The sequence below is a fragment of the Aethalodelphis obliquidens genome, unplaced genomic scaffold (assembly GCF_003676395.1).
Source record: "Aethalodelphis obliquidens isolate GAN/ISIS:26980383/991018 unplaced genomic scaffold, ASM367639v1 scaffold69, whole genome shotgun sequence".
In the NCBI taxonomy this organism is placed as follows: Eukaryota; Metazoa; Chordata; class Mammalia; order Artiodactyla; family Delphinidae; genus Aethalodelphis; species Aethalodelphis obliquidens.
The window spans coordinates 5,591,406-5,607,325 of record NW_020838013.1 but is presented as its reverse complement, the minus strand read 5'-3'; the positions used below and the strand labels follow the sequence as shown (position 1 = coordinate 5,607,325).

The 15,920-nt window shown below is 55.1% G+C and overlaps 1 protein-coding gene across 2 annotated transcripts; it reads left to right on the top strand.

The window, feature by feature from the left end:
• The first annotated feature begins 17 nt into the window (after positions 1-17).
• Positions 18-12,028, top strand: MRPL21 (mitochondrial ribosomal protein L21). 2 transcript variants are annotated; one of them, XM_027090579.1, is made up of 7 exons: positions 18-174; positions 3,449-3,506; positions 5,735-5,820; positions 6,882-7,045; positions 8,743-8,795; positions 9,168-9,271; positions 11,913-12,028. In XM_027090579.1, exons 1-7 carry the CDS (start codon positions 60-62, stop codon positions 11,975-11,977), a joined length of 645 nt encoding a protein of 214 aa, XP_026946380.1. In that variant the 5' UTR covers positions 18-59; the 3' UTR covers positions 11,978-12,028. The 2 variants fall into 2 exon arrangements, with proteins under 2 accessions (XP_026946380.1, XP_026946379.1); XM_027090578.1 differs by lacking the exon at positions 18-174 and adding an exon at positions 184-2,551 and having other exon boundaries at positions 6,882-7,053; positions 8,743-8,895.
• The last annotated feature ends 3,892 nt before the right edge of the window (positions 12,029-15,920 follow it).

Below are 15,920 nucleotides of genomic sequence, written 5' to 3'. Positions count from 1 at the left end.
CGTCGACGCACCAGGTTCGCGCCTCTTCCGCTTCCGGTGTCGGTCTAGGCTGCGGGAAGATGGCGGCGGCTGTGGCGGCCGCGGCTGTGGCGGCCTCGGCCCTGCCGGTCACTTTCAGACGGCTGGTGTCTGCATGCAGCCGCAGTGTCCTGAGAGCGTCGGGGCCCGGAGAGGGTGAGACCTTGGCCGCGGGGTGAAGGGAGGAAGTGGGGCGCCCTGCCGTCCCGCCACATGTGTGTCTGTGTCCGACCGATGTTAATCGCTTTTTTTGATGCGGTGATTACAACGCGGACTTTAGACTTGGGGAAACCTAGGTTCAGATCCTGGTTCCTTTAGTTAGTAGCTTAAATACTGATGAAAGTTCCCCAACTTCCATATAGGCTGTATTTAACCGGGGGAACAAACTGAGGCTCAGAGTGGTTAGGTAGCTTGCTTACGGTCACACAGCAGGGAAGTGGGAGAGGACTGAATCAGACAGCTCGGTCCGGCTCCAAGGCCTGTGCGTTAACCATCACCCGCAGGCTGCGAGCCACGCTCTGAGCCTCACCGTCCTCATCTGGAAAATGGTGATGGATGTCCTTGCCTAATGGTAACCAATCCAGCAAAAGCGACAGCTGTATTTTAGGCACTGGGTTGTCACGAGGCTCAAAAAGATTATGTTTGTCAGAAACACTATAAACTTCTGTCTGAAACGGTTGGAGTGTGTATCTGTGTGAGGGAATGTTTATGTATGTTTTAGAATTGGGTCTGAATTGATAATAATTGTTCCCTTTTTTAGGTGTGATAATGATGTTGTGGTTGTGTTTTTGTTAAGAATCTTTATCTTTCATAGAAATACACTGACAGTTGCTTTAATCACAGAGTTGGGCCAGAGGCACTGAATGAATCAAGCTTGGCCAAGAGTTGATAACTGTTGAGTCTGGGGAGAGACACAGGAGGACTCGCTATTCTCTTTACTTTTGTATGCTTGTCATTTTCCATAATAAAACTTGGGTTTAAGCAGGCAGGGAAGTTTTTACAAAAGCAGTGGGACTTACTGCATTCTACCATTATAAAACCACCTCTAGAATGCTGTGTTCAATTCCAGACCCAATGTTTTCAGAGAGAAGCACAGATGAAGTGAACTGAGTAAAGAGAGGGTGACCAAAATGGTGAACAGGCAGGACCTTGAAGAGTGAGTGAAGGAAGCAGGGTGGACACTGGCACGATCCTTAGGGATCTAAAGGATGATCCTGGGGCACCATTTGTTCCCAGTGGGGTCACTGCTAAGCTAAGACCACAGGCAAGGGAAGCAGATCAGTTGCAGAAACTTTGTGAGCTTTCAGCGGTGGGATGGCTCTTGAGAGGCCAATCACAAGTTCCCAATCGTGGAGTGTTCCACAGGGGCCTCGTTTGATGGCTTAGCAGAGTAGATGTCATTCATTTATTCGTATATTCACCATTTATCGAGCACCTGTTACAAGTCAAACACTGGTCCAGGATAGCGAATACATCAGTTATAAACATAAAACAATAATCCCTGCTTTTATGGAGCTAGCATTCTGACGCAGGGGGAAGGGTTGTGCAGAGAGACAAGCAGATTTTTAAGAAACAGCAAATTATATAGTATGTTCGAAGCTGTTACGACTCATGGAGAAAAATAAAGCACGAGTTGGGAAGAAAGGGTTCAATTTTAAATAGGATGGGTGGGGAAGGCCTCTCTACTGAGACGGTATTGGAGTGGAGACCCAAAGGAAATAGGGAATTAGCCTGGGGGCCACGTGGGGTGGGGGAGCGTCCAGGGCAAGAGCGGTCAGGCATAGGCCCTTGCACTTGGCATCTTCCCGGAACAGCCAGGAGGCCAGAATGGCAGGCGTGCAGTGAGCGAGGGGAAGCTCGTGAGGCCTGGGCTCAGAGACAGGTGGAACCGCAACGCCCACTGCCCTGTGGCCGCTGTAAGAACTTCGGCTTTTTCTCTGAGTGAATGGGGTGCTCTTGTAGAGTCTCGCAAAGTAGTGACACGATCTGACCTCAGTTTTAACAGGATCCCTCTAGCTGCTGTGCAGAGAAGGGAGGCTAGGGCGAGAGCAGGGTGTTAGTAATAATGCAGGCTTGGGTGATTGAAGTGGTCAGAGCCTGGATCTCTCAAAGAGAGGCAAGGGGACTTGCTGATAGGTTGGCTGAGGGGTGTGAGAGAGAAGGGTCATAAATGACTGAGATTTGGGGCCTGAGCAACTAGAAAGATGGAGTCGCCATTATGTGAGATGGGGAGGGGTGCGGGAGAAGCAGGCATGAGGGGCAGATCAGGAGCCTTTGTTAGGTTCTGAGACGCCTGTTAGACATGCAGGTGACGATGACAAAGAGACAGGTGTTTGTCGTGTCCGACAGGCTGCAGGTGTAAACTTGGGAGTCACCAGTGTATAGGTGACATTTAAATTCATACAATCACCAGAGGAACGGCTACAGGTAAAGAAGAGGTGAGATCCAATGTCTAAACCACAAGCGCACCAAGATGGCAGAGGGGAAGAGACACCAGCCCAGGAGACCAAGAATTGGGAACAACCGCTAATGAGTGAGCTTTGAAAGAGTGAATTTTATGGTTTATAAATTAGAGCCCAATTGAAAAAATAAAACCAACAGTAGTTATTGAGAAACCTGTCCTCTGCTTTTTGCACTTACCAGGCATTTTATTTCTGAGTCCTTCTCAGTAGGCTGTGGGTACCTTTGTCGGTGCATTAGTTATCTACTGCTATGTCCCAGGTTACCCCCACATCCAGCAGCTTAAGATACCTAACGTGTATTATCCATCGCTGACGGTCAGGATCCAGCAGCAGCTTAGCGGGTGCTTCTGGCTCCCAGTCTCTCATTAGATTCAAGTCAGGCTGTCAGCTGGGGCTGCAGAATCTGCTTTCCAGCTCCCTCCCTGGGCTGCTGGCAGGAGGCCCCTCCAGGGACTGCTCACCGCACAGCAGCCCTGCAGCAGAGATGAGAGAGGACACCCAGGACAGCAGCTGCCCTTGTATAACTTACTCTCGGAAGTGCTGTCCTGTCACTTCTGCCACATGCTGTTGGTCACAGAAACCAGCGCCCTGTCGGGGGACAACACAGGGGTGAGAACACGAGGAGGTGGGCTCGTCAGGGCGTCCTGGAGGCCGCTCCCACACTGGGGTACCGAACAGGGCCTGAACTTAGTGGGCACCTGTGGTCAAGGAGTGGGTTAGCAGGTAGGTGATTTGGTTTTAGGCCCTTTTCAATGGCGTGACAAGCACATCCTGACGCTTATGGTAATAGCCAGTGACTATAAGTGATGTTCTTTTAGTTTTGTTGGCCTAGGTTTTTCTGTAGACATGTCGTGATGTGGTGGTTTAAGTCGCGTCCCAGTCACAGGAGCGGCACTTGCACACTGAGCATCGTAAAGGGCGGTTTGCGTTTCGTGTTAGTAACTACGCGTGTTTCTTTATTCCCTCAGCTTCCCTGTGGTCTGCTTCTCGAAGGTTCAGTTCGCAGAGCGCTTCATTTCCACAAGGGTAATATCAAAATGTGGGTTTTGGTGACTCTCTTCCTTTCCTTTCTAAAGTCAGAACTTTAAGCATTTGGGTTTTCAAGAATATTTAGTTTTCTTTTAACTTTTTGACAGTATTTTTCTCAGACCCTTGACGTATAGAAATACAGACAGAACCTCAAGCACCCAAAGGCAAAGGTGTTCTGGGCCTTGCACAGCTGTGTCTTTCCAGGCAAAAGCTTTTAACTCCTAATTGGGGATTTATTTCCAACTGGGAAGGTCGAATCACGGGATGGTTGTGTCAGAATCTCCAGGAGGACCTTACATAATTTGAAAGAGCATGTTCAGTGTTAAAGAAAACACATAAAATTAATATAAACTACAGAAGGTAAATTTGACAAAATCGTACTCAGGTAGGAACACACAGGGTCCCGTCCCTGCCCCGCCCTGTCAGCCCGGGTCCCTGAGCAGGGCCACGCACTCTGAGCTTCGTTCCTCTTCGGCAAAATGGAAGCAGTATTAGTCTCCGTCTCAGTGGGTTTTCATGAGAGTCGAGTGAATTTCTGCATTTAAAGAGCTTAGAAGGGAGCTTCCCTGCTGGCACAGTGGTTAAGAATCCGCCTGCCAATGCAGGGGACACGGGTTCAAGCCCTGGTCCGGGAAGATCCCACATGCCGCGGAGCAACTAAGCCCGTGCACCACAACTGCTGAGCCTGCGCTCTAGAGCCCGCGAGCCACAACTACTGAAGCCCGCGTGCCTAGAGCCCGTGCTCCGCAACAAGAGAAGCCACCGTGATGAGAAGCCTGCGCACCGCAACGAAGAGCAGCCCCCGCTCGCCGCAACTAGAGAAAGCCGGCGCGCAGCAACGAAGGCCCAATGCAGCCAAAAATAAAATAAACTTTTTAACAAAAAAGAGCTTAGAAGGACTTGTGGTTGCCATGGGGAGGGGATGGATTGGGAATTTGCGATTAACAGATACAAAGTATTATCCATAGAATGGATAAACGACAGGGTCCTCCTGGAGAGCATAGGGAACTATATTCAGTCTCCTGAGATAAACCATGGCAGAAAAGCATATAAAAAAGAATGCATGTGTATAACTGTATCACTATGCTGTACGGCAGAAATTAACATTGTAAATCAACTATACTTCAGTACAAAAATTAGAAAAAAAAAAAAGAGAAGAGCGCCTGGCACGTAGTAAGCTCTCAGTGCAGCCACCTGCGCTCCTGCAGCAGAGATTCTCAGCAGGGGGGACGCAGGGCCTGGTGTTTCCCTAAAGGAGCAGTGGGCACCCTGGGTGAGGGTGGAGGCAGAAACCCTAAAGGGTGCTTTCATGAACTCGGCTGACTTCTCCTGTGACCGCCGTGAGTGGCCACTGCTGCCCCCAGTCCCGTTCCGAGGTTTGTCCCTCGGTCCTCGGCTGGCTGCTGCCGGGCCGCCCGGGGCTGCTCAGACACGATGCGTGACGGGAGTGCACAGCTTCATTTGGGGGCCAGTGGACTCCGGCAGGGAAGGCGTTCGCTCACTTCACAGTGAGCGAACAGTGAGCTGGAAGCGGCAGGGTCCCCAGTTTTCTGGGATCTTCTGGCTGGTCTAAGAGTTAAATTGACGTGAGACAGGTTAACAGGAGAAAAATCAAACCAAAGTTTAATAACCTGTACACACAGGAGAGACCCAGGAGAAATGAGCCACTCGCACAAATGGCAGAAGCCCTCACCTTAAGTAGCACCTTCAGCTAAAGACAAAAGACGATGTTGAGGGTGGGGGTTTGAGACTTCAAAGGGGACGAAGGCAATTCACGTGGAGGTGGAAAAGCAGATGTTTGGTGAATAAATGTTGGCTGGGCCTGCAGAGACAGTGGGACAGGAGCGGCCTCAGATCTCTGGGCCCCTGTGTTCCTCGCAGCCGTCTCTGGTGATGCTGTGTCCCAGGACAGGCCCTCCATCTCGAGTCTTTCAGGAAGCTGCGCGCAGACCCAGGCCTGCCTGCCTCCTGCCAAAGTTTCTTCCTGCGTCTTTTGGGCCTTGATTGTTTTCGGCTTGAAGTAATCTGCACGCCTAAGAGACATTTTGGGGCGAGCAGGTTTTGCCCTCCTACAACTGCGGGGGCAGCTGTCCCGCCAGCCACACAAGCATCAGAGACGTGCCGGATCCTTGCCCTTCCTAGTGTGCTGAGCGCAGTCATTTCTCACACATCTTGAACCGTCTTTTCACGTGTGTGTGACCCACGTCTGTAAAATATTTTTACAGATACGTTCCTAAAACGTCACTGAGTTCACCACCTTGGCCAGAAGTTGTTGTGCCAGACCCCGTCGAGGAGGCCAGACACCACGCAGGTAAGAGAGGCAGAAGCTAGGGGGTGGCGCCCCTGCTTCCACCACAGGGGGCCTCCTGGCCACAGAACAAGGACTTCACGTTTCCAGGTGCCCGAGACACGGCGCAGCGTGAAAGCTCAGGTTCGCTCAACACCAGAGCTCAAAACCCTCATTCGTTGAGCCAGTCCTCCTAGGGCAGCAAGGCACCAGCCGAGCCGCAGGCAGGTAGTGCGGGTGGCGCGAGGGCCAGGGCCCAGCTCTGTCTCCCCGCTGTTGGTAGAAACGGGAGTTCAGGGAAGAAGAACGACGTGCCTGGTCATCGGTGGAAGCCGGCCCCAGCCCAGGTGTTCAAGAGGCCATCAGGGTGTCAGGAGGCATGTCACACAGGATGCGTGTCGCCAGGAGGGCAGTGCGGCCACCACGCCCAGCACCGGGATGAGTGCGAGATCCTCAGTTTCCAAAAGCTGAAGTCCATAGTAACGCGTGGAACCTTGCAGTTGTTAAATACTATTTCGGATGCTGTGCCCGAAAAGTACAGCTGCAGGCGAGGTTCCGCCCTCTTGGCCAGGTGCAGCCGAGGGCGTGACTCGGTTTCCAGGGCAGACGCTGTGCCCTGCGCCCAGCCCCAGGCGAGGCCAGGAGGGTCGGGGCAGGAGAGAAGGGCCGGGCCTAAGACGAGGCGGTGACCGTGGGAGCGGGGACTGGGTGTGGGCGGACGCGAGCAGGTAGCATCCAGCGCCACGAGGGTATAATTCTAGGTTTTCCTTGTTTGCAAGCAGGCCTCTCCTCTCACTTTGCCAGGCCGCTGGCTCGTTAATAACGACTGGGAATGAAACCAGGTGAGGGTTTCTCCACCGCAGGGTCAGAGAAACCCAGCCAGGCGCGCCGAGCGCTCAGGCGGGAGGATGGCAGGGGGATGGGGGCTTCTGTGCCGTCGGGGCACGATCGTCTATAAGAGCCCCGTGTGCCCCGCGCACCCCAGTGCCAGCTCCTGGGAGCAGCGGCTCACCCTGGCCTGCGGTGGGGCAGCGGGCACCCGGGTGAGGGTGTAACTGTGACCCTGACCGCCCTTCTCCCCACAGAGGTCGTGGAGAAGGTGAACGAGCTGATCGCCCGGGGCCGGTACGGCAGGCTCTTCGCAGTGGTGCACTTCGCCAGCCACCAGTGGAAGGTGACCTCTGAAGACCTGATCTTAATTGAAAACAAGTTAGACGTTGCGTGTGGAGAGAGGATCCGGCTGGAGAAGGTGAGACTGAGTCAGCTCTGGGGACGTGGCAGGCTGGCCAGTGGGTACGGTGGGGTCAGGGGGGTGTGGGCAGAGCTGCTCCCCGAGGGCGGCCCGATTCGGTAGGGCCCCTCCTTACAGGGAGCCGATCAGCACGTTTCTCTAAGGGTACGCGTGTGTCTGTCTCACGTCAGACAGAGAAGGGTTTGTCTCACGTCTCCTTAGTGTATTCTTAGAGGAAAATATCTGATCACAGGTACAGTGAAAATCCCAGTTAGGGATGTAAAGAGTTCTCAGGCCTGGATTTATGAAGAGAAAATGTTCCGTTTCGCCTCGAACACTGCCCTGACGTTAGGCGTGACAGCTGCCGCTGTGCTGAACGGCGAGCACGGTTTAGAGGCGCCTCGCAGGGCGCTGGTCGTCTTCCGACCTTCCTGAACTGCCGCGAGGTGTGTCCTGCGTGTTTAGCCAAGTGCCTCTGCCCTCCGCTTGTGTTCGGGGGCCTATTTGGTTTTTGCCTATTCTACTTCTGTTCATAAAACTGTAGATAAAATATGAGATTTCTGTACCGGATCATTTTTTAGGACGTGGTTAACTGTTGGTGCGATGTGATGTGACATATGGTTTTCTTTATAATTTAAAACTCCTCCTTCCTTTGAGATTGTAGATTCTTTGCACATTTACACCCAGGGGAGCATTAAACTCTCCTTTCTCAGACGGTCTTCCCACAGCCTGTGATCCGAGCAGGACCACGGCTCAGGCTGAGCCAGGGCGCTGTGTGGACGCCAGCAGCCAGCACAGCCCCTTCTCCTCGGTGACCCCCGTGGTTCTGTCATGAGCTCACGAACAAGAGTACATTTACCTTTTACATCTCAAATGAGAGACTTCTGGAGTGTTTTTGTGAGGATCTCTAAAAAGACATTATTTTGAAACATTTCACATTAACAAAAACGTAGGAAGCTCCACCTAATGCGGGTGGTTTTTCGTAACGTCGGAAGCCCAGCAACAGAGAACGTGTCGGGCTGAGAATGAGTCAAGCAAGATTTCACTATTTGTCATCACGCAACACACGCAGCGCGTTGACGTCATGATAAAATAGGCTTTGCCTTTAGACATTTAAGCTTAATGCAATCGAGTTTTTTTCTCATCAGGAGAATTTCAGACAGTCTCCCAATGTCTAGTGAGAACCCCACTGCACTTGGGTCGCAGAACTGTCTTCATCTGAGGCCATGCTTAGCGTCACAGTTTCCCTCCAGTGAGAGAGGCTGCCTGGCCGTGCAGGGTTTTGCAGTCATTAAAAGAATACCTTGAACCTCAATCTTTGCAGTATCAGCAGGACTGTGAACTGCATAAAAGACACCACAGTCTGGTTTGTGCATTTTTTCCCCGTATGTATTATACTTCAATAAAAAGTTGTATTTTAAAAGCCACTGTTGCCATAGGAGGTTACCTGCTCGCCCAGATGACCGAGTTCCACGTGTCCGGGTCTGACAGCACGGGCGTGTCCGCAGGCAGCCGGGCGCCCCTGCACACACAGCCACGCCGCCAGCTGGCGCCCCCTCTGTCCCAGGTTGAGGGAGTGGCTAGTTAGATAGCAGAGGAAGCCCACGTTTTGGTTTCGGGGAACCGACACCTTGCTTCCTTTCCAGTGTGCTCGGGCGACTGCCTGTTCTAGGGGCTTTGTGTTATTTGCTGGTAACATGCCTATTTGATTCCAGGTCCTGCTGGTTGGGGCCGACGACTTCACGCTGCTCGGCAGACCCCTCCTCGGGTAACGTGCTCTCAGATGCCGGCGGGGAGGCTAGGCAGAGGGGCTCCCGTCACACCCGCTGCAACCACCAAGCTCAACACGCTTACGCTTCTCACTGTGGGTGTGTAGTGTCCCACGTACAGAGCATCCAGGACAAATCGTTGACCTGTTACTCATTCACTGCAGTTTGGCCCTTTTAAGATTTGCTGTGGGATGACACTGTTCTTTGTTGTGCTTTTTGGTAGTTTTCACAGTGCCTGCAGGGAGGGCGTATGACGTTGATAACCGGCAGAAAAGGAAGTTAAACTTTATTTAGATGTTCTCACGTAAAGCACTAGTAAAACTGAAAAATAATCAGGAAGGTACATTACTGTTCGTTTTCCTCTCTTCCAGAAAGGATCTTGTTCAAGTAGAAGCCACAGTCATTGAAAAGACAGAATCATGGCCAAAAATCAACATGAGATTCAAGAAAAGGAAAAACTACAAAAGGAAAAGAAGTAAGTTGGAGAAAGCGTGGCTGCTGCGTTCCCGTCCTCTGGGTGTTGCCCCGCGTCCTGTGCTGGGCCAGGTTGGACGGGGCCCTGCCCTCTGCCAGGCGCTTTTGTGGGTGCAGCAGCCCAGAGACCAGTGAGAGCTCTGCCCACGTCCTGGCTCTGCCGGGGAGGGGTGGGTAGCAGTCGTTAACCACTCCGGGGCTTGTGGAGGGCGCAGCCCTGGCAGCTGGGTTCCTGCCGGACAACCCAGAAGCAGGTCACGTGTCCACCACGGGGAATGGACGAGCAACGGAGATTCCCTCAGTGGGATGTTGTCCAGTGCAGTGGATGGCCCACCTCCACACGGCAGGGACGATCTTAGACTATGTGAGGGTGAGGCCGAGTCATGAAGCCCGGAGGTGGGCAGAGCTCAGCCTCGTGCTGCTGGGCACACGCTCGCGCCCACACGCATTACGCACACACATAACAACGGCACATTTTTAAAGGAAGAACGGTTTGCACAGAATCACGGGTGTGGCTGCCTCTGGAGGGGCGGGGAAGGAAGGAGTCACAAATGCAGAGGGATCGTGTGTCCTGTGTTCCAATTCCTGTGGGCGGCTCGTCAGACTTCATCTTACCGTAATGCTTCGGGCGTTCGTTCATGTTTGTTCCGTGAAGCAAAGGCAGGTGGGGACAGCATCCTCAGAAGGTGGTTAAAGAGAAGAGGTGGTGGCTGGAAGGGTGTGAGGTCGACTGGGCCGGGAGGCGGAGGTGGGGCTGGTTTGTTTGAAGGAGGGAAACAGGCTTTGGGGGAGGAGGGAGGCCCGTCTGGAGCCCGAAGGAAGGCAGTCCTGGGAGAGACAGTCAGGAGAGGTTTCCCTGGGGAGGCGGCAGGTGGGGTGGCCCCTGGAGGGCCAGGGCATCCGGATGCTGGTGGGATGGAGCGGGCAGGGTGGGCTCGAGCACAGGGGCTGAGAGACCAGGGACAGGAGGCCCCTCCGTCCTGTCCCCCGGCCGAAGGGGCGTCCAGGCGCATGTGGTGCCCCTGATTTAAAGGGCCAGTAACAATGGGCGTCACCAAGGTTGGTCTGCTGGGAGGGGGGAGGGGATGGAGGCGGGAAGGGGTGAGGTCAGAGGTCGGAGAGGTGAAGAAGCAGTGCCCCTGTGTGGACTTGCCGCGGGTTCTGGCAGGTGCAGCGCGTGGGGTGGACAGAACCTCAGCCGGGAAGGGAGGAAGCGGTGGCGGGAAGGGCTGGCACCTGAGGGGGGACTTCACAGCAGGGGCCTCCCCCAGGGGCGCAGGCAGGGCCTGGTGAGCGGGAGTGGAGAGGCCACCGCATCCAGCAGCCTTGTGGTGACTTGTGGGAGTTGGCGGCTCAGCATAGGGACAGGAGGGGAGCCTGTGCCCTGAGTTGGGGCAGGAGACCCCGCTCTCCCTGCCCGGCCTCACGGAGCAGGGCCGGGACGAGGGTTCACGGAGGGATCCCCCTCAGCCCTCACCTAGCCGTTGCTGCCCGCTTTCCACGGCCTGGGCTGTGTCTCCCCCGTCTCCCTGACCCCACACGACCTTTTGTTCCCATCCAGAGCCCCCTGCCATTTCCCAGTAAACCCACAAGCGGGAACAGAACTGTCCCTGCAGGGGCCTCCACTGGAGGTCACAGCCCCTTGGGGCGGGACCCACAGGCTGCAGCATCTTGTCTCAGGAGGTGCACAGTTGCCCCCTATATCCCCGTCTGCCATACTCGCAGAGTCAACCAGCCACAGATGGAACATTTGCAGGAGGGACTTCCTGGCGGTCCAGTGGTTGACTCCGTGCTTCCAATGCAGGTTTGATCCCTGGCCAGGGAACTAAGATCCCACATGCCACAACTAAGAGCCCGCGTGCCGCAGGGCCAAAAACAAAAAAATTTGCAAGAAAAAAAAATTCCAGAGAGTTCCAAAAAGTAAAACTTGAATTTGCTTCACCAAGTACTTACATAGGATGTATATTATACGTTGTATTTACACCTGTTCATATGGCGTTTACAGTGCTTTAGGCCTCACATGTGACCTAGAGATGGTTTAGAGTGTACGGGAGGGTGTGTGTAGGTCACATGCAGACACTAGACCGTCTTATTAAGGGGCTTGAGCATGCTTGGATGCCGGTGTCCTCGGGGGTCCTGGAACCCATCCCCTGCAGGTAACGAGGGACGATGTGTGTCTCACAGTCCTCGGTTACAAACGGTGAAACGTACCAGGGACGGTAGCTTCAGCTTTACTAGAGCTGGGTCAGTGGGGAGCCTCTCCTGTACCCTCCGCCACCTCCAGTAGCCTCAGCGTAGCCAGAAGGGGTGCCCCCACCCATGCAGGGCAGGGGTCTCTGGGCACGTGGGGGAGGCCAGGCTGGGGGCCCGCAGCAAGGGCGCCCCTGGCCTCCAGGCCCCGGGGTGTTGCAGCCCCTGTGGGGTCTGACGGGGCTCACGGAGCGAGTGGTGAGGCAGGTGGTCAGTGATGACCAAAAACCACGGCCTGTGGGGCATCACTGGGTGGCCAGTTCTGCCTGGCTGTGGGCGGTGCTGGTGCAAGGCAGACCCTCGAGGAAAGAGCGGGCGGCGGCTGGGTCTTGCGGTAGCTGGTTGACGGCATCCGGATCTGTGTTCATGCCGGGCCCTGCTCTGTCTTGCAGTTATCGTGAGCCCTCAGACCATCCTCCGGATAAACACCATCAGGATTGCTCCATGTCTGTGCTGATCATCCAGCTAATGTTTCTAGAAATATAAAAATAAACCCACTTTCCGAGGAGTCCGGGTCTCTGTGTTCTGGGGTCGGCGGCTCTGCCGTAACAGGCTCAGTCCTGTCGTGGATCGCTGGAGGCTGAGCACCCTGACTGGGAGCTTGTCCTTAGTAAGGAATAGTCTCCCTTGGCTGGAGAAACAGGAATTCGGGAAGAATTACAGGCGTGGCGCTCCCAGGGCTGGAGCCTGGATGCTCGTGTAAGACACAGACTGATATCACTGGCTGCCCTCCACCGGGCACCGCAGGTGTGCGACGTGGGGGACACAGCCGGGGCCCAGGAGCTGACGCCAGGAGAGACACGATCTGGATTCCACTCCTGGGCAAGAGGTACAAAGACGTGAGCAAATTCCCATCCCTCGGGTAATCCAACTACCTGTTTCTAGTGATTTGCTTTTCCGAGAAGCTGAGATGCAAACCAGGCATCTGGGTGCAGAGTCCCTGCCCTTGTCCTTCTGCTCCGCTGGGTCCAGCAGGGAAGGGGGGGCACTCTGTCCAAGGCCGGGGCGCGGCGCTGGGGCTGCAGAGCTGGGGCAGCGCAGCACGTGCTTGGAACTGGATGTGAAGTGACAGAGCAGAGGGGCCGGAGCAGTTTTGAACCTGATCCTGAAGGCAGCCTCCTGTCCCAGAAGGGTTGGGGGCTGCTGTCTGGGGCGGGTCAGGCTGGCAGCTGACCCCTGTGACAAGGGAGGGATCCCGAACCAGATTGGCCAGGGCTGGAGGGCAAATGGAAGGACGTGGAGGTGGGGGTCAAGTGTAGGGAGCGGGGGGCTCCCAGGCGGCCCAGGTGTCTGGTTCTGTGTCCTTCACAGAGGCCAGGCTTCCTCCAAGAGAAAAGTTAGGGCTTTCAAGGGACACAATAAAACCCTTTATCAAACTGTAGTTAATACTTTCTTCCAGAGTCCCATGATGGGGGAGTGAGCGAGGCAGGCGGCACTGCACCAGGAGGCCTACCCCTCTCCTCCCTGCCCCCTTTCAGGTACCCAGTGTCCCTCAGGGATGCTGGGGGACGCTGGCTGGCCAGGCCGTGGGGATGCTCCCCCTCCTGCAGTGCCCTCCATGTACAGCAGGGGGCAGCAGTCCTACTGGATGCGGAGATTCTGCATTCCGGCCGCTGGTTACTGGCTGCAGTGCCCCTGGGGTGGGCGGCAGGGGTGGTGGGCCCACCTCAGAGAGTGGGTGCTCTCCCTCTGACACCGCCGCGTCAGGATCTGTGATAACTTTCCACACGCTGTGACTCGTGCGGACTGCTCTGAGAGCCACAGCTCCGGATCCCGGGGCCTGGCTCTCTCCAGGTCTTCTCGGCCGGCCTAGGGCCCACTCCTGTGGTCCTTTTAACCTGTGCAGGTAAGGTGGGAATCACCTTCCACATCCTTCATCTTATGCACATCCATATGCTTGAAATACAGAACAGGTTCTGAAGTCGTCTGCTATAGTGAGGCAGCACAGCTTATGTAGTTGGGGAGGGGGCGGGTGGTTCCGGACCCAGACTGACCTGGTGTGAACCCCACACCCACCCTCCAAGGAGTCCTTGGGCACGTTATCTGGTCCCTGGGCCTCAACTTCCTCATCCCTCAAATGGGGGCGATACTAGTACCCCCCGCTGGACCGCCGTGAGGATTCTGGGCGACAGCAACTGCTCAGCCGAAGTCAGCATTTGTGATCCTAGAAAGAGGCAGAGCCACTGTGCTCTGGGGAACTGGTGATGTGCCCATAAAGCATTGGCATCGGTGTCGAACTGGTGAAAGATGACTCCTTTTAAAAACTGGACTAGGCAACATTCACAATAGCCAGGAGGCAGAAATAGCTCGAGTCCATCCTGATGGATAAACAAATGTGGTCTACAGTATAATGGACGTGTTTATTCAGCAATAAGAAAGGAATGGTCAGGACTCCAAGCTTCCACTGCAGGGGGCACAGGTTCAATCCGATTGGGGATCTAGGATCCTGCAAGCCGGCACAGCCAAAAAAAGAGAGGACTGGCGGCATTCTGACACTTGCCACAGCGCAGATGGCCTTGAGGACAGTGTGCTGAGTGAAAGAAGCCAGACACAGAAAGGACAAATATGGTATGATTCTACTCATGTGAAATACCCAGGCTAGGCGGATTCATAGAGACAGAAAGTAGGTGAGAGGTCATCAGGGGCTGGGGGAGGGGAAGCAGAATTCTCCCTTGAATTCTCACTTCCTGGGCACCGGGTTTCTGTTTGAGGTCATAAAAAAAGTCGGGCGGTGGCTAGTGTGATGGTTGCACAGCATCGTCAATGTCATTCATGCCGACGGATTGTCAGTTAAAAGTGGCTAAGTTGGCAAATTGTATGTTACGTATATTCGCCACAACTTTTTAAACAGGGAAAAAACCCACTAGGTTAATGAGTTACATCAGTTGACTGAAAAAAGAAGGCAAAAATTGGATTCCCGTGGCTGTCGTTGATGACTGTCCCCTTCCAGCTGTTCTTGGCTGGTGCCTGGACACTGCAGCTGCAGGTCACCTGGGCTTGGCGGGGGGCTCCAGCCACACCACCCTCACCGCCTGTCACCTCGCTGCCTGCGGGGTCCTCCCAGGCCGGTGTCTCTGTTCCCTTTTTCACAGGACTACTTTGCTGCTCCGTCTGCAGTGGGGCCTTCACCCTGGCCTCCAAGCACCTGCTTGCCTCCCTGCCCCCCCCACCCCATTAATCCAGACCCCTGCCCAGCGGGCACCACCTTGGCCTCGCCCGGCTCCCGAGCTCAGGCTGGCCCTCCACCCTCCGCCCAGTTCACTCCGCCAGACTGCAGGGCTAACCCTCTCAGGGCCAGGTGTGGCCCGAGACCCGAGTCCGCTGTCACCCCAAAACCTAGCAGGTCCAGACAGATAGTGAGGGTGGAGCACGTAGGGGGAGCGTGAAAGGGGACGATGGGATGCAGGCCAGCCCCGGGCCAGGCACAAGGGCTTTGATCAGACTGTCACTTCCGTTATTAACCAGGGGGCCTGGCTGCTACTGAAACGTATCACTGGCTCAGATGGGGCTGTGGAGCTGTCCCATCTCAGCAGGTCCCCCCCCAGGTCACTGTCCCTGCTCCCCGTCTTCTACCTGGTGTCAGCGCACATGTATTTTACTGTCCCGGGTTTCTCCTCTGCCTCCCTCCCCCACTGGACCACTAGCTCCAGGAGGGGGGAGCGTATCTGTTTTATTCACTAATGTACACGCAGCATCCAGGACCACACCTGGCCCGCGGCAGGGATGCAGGTGCATGCACGAATGTCTCTGTCACAACCCCTAATTCCACGCTGCTGCTGACCAGGGGAGGGCTGAAGGGGCTCCTTCCGTCTGCAGGGTGGGTCCCAGGCTGTGCTTGGGGCCGCAGGCGTGGGGGCATGCGGGCTAGTGGGGGAGGAGGGTCAGTGGAGCCTGCCCAGTGGCGTCGGGTGAGGCTGCTGGTCCAGCAGCTTTACGGAAAAGATGGGAGTCCTTGGTGTCCAGCAGGACCACAGTCAGACAGAGCTCTACAAACATTAAAGATGTAAGTTGGGAATTCCCTGGCGGTCCAGTGGTTGAGACTCGGTGCTTCCACTGCAGGGGACACAGGTTTGATCCGTCGTTGGGGAACTAACATCCCACATGCCATGCAGTATGGCCAAAAAAAAATTTTTTTAATACTTTTTAAATAAAGATGTAAATTGCTGTACAGTGCCGGCGGGGCTGCTCTGGTTCCTGCAGGTGAGCCCAGCTGTCAGGAGGGCAGCTTCCTCCGGACGTCTCCACACCCCTGGGGCCTCAGACTCCTGGGGCCACTTCTGCTGAGTCAGGGCACAAACCCGCAGGGCCTGGTTCTCGGAGATAAGGGCAGCACACCTGGTGGCTGGGTGCCCCTTGACCCACTTCCTGCGAGGCCCTGCGGCAGAGATGGGGAAATGCAG

Coding starts and splice junctions, on each gene's coding strand:
- MRPL21 (XM_027090578.1), top strand. CDS start 2,467: ATGTCTAAACCACAAGCGCACCAAGATGGCAGAGGGGAAGAGACACCA. Junction 5,821..6,881: donor GGAGGCCAGACACCACGCAG/GTAAGAGAGGCA, acceptor TTCTCCCCACAG/AGGTCGTGGAGAAGGTGAAC. Junction 9,272..11,912: donor AAACTACAAAAGGAAAAGAA/GTAAGTTGGAGA, acceptor TCTGTCTTGCAG/TTATCGTGAGCCCTCAGACC.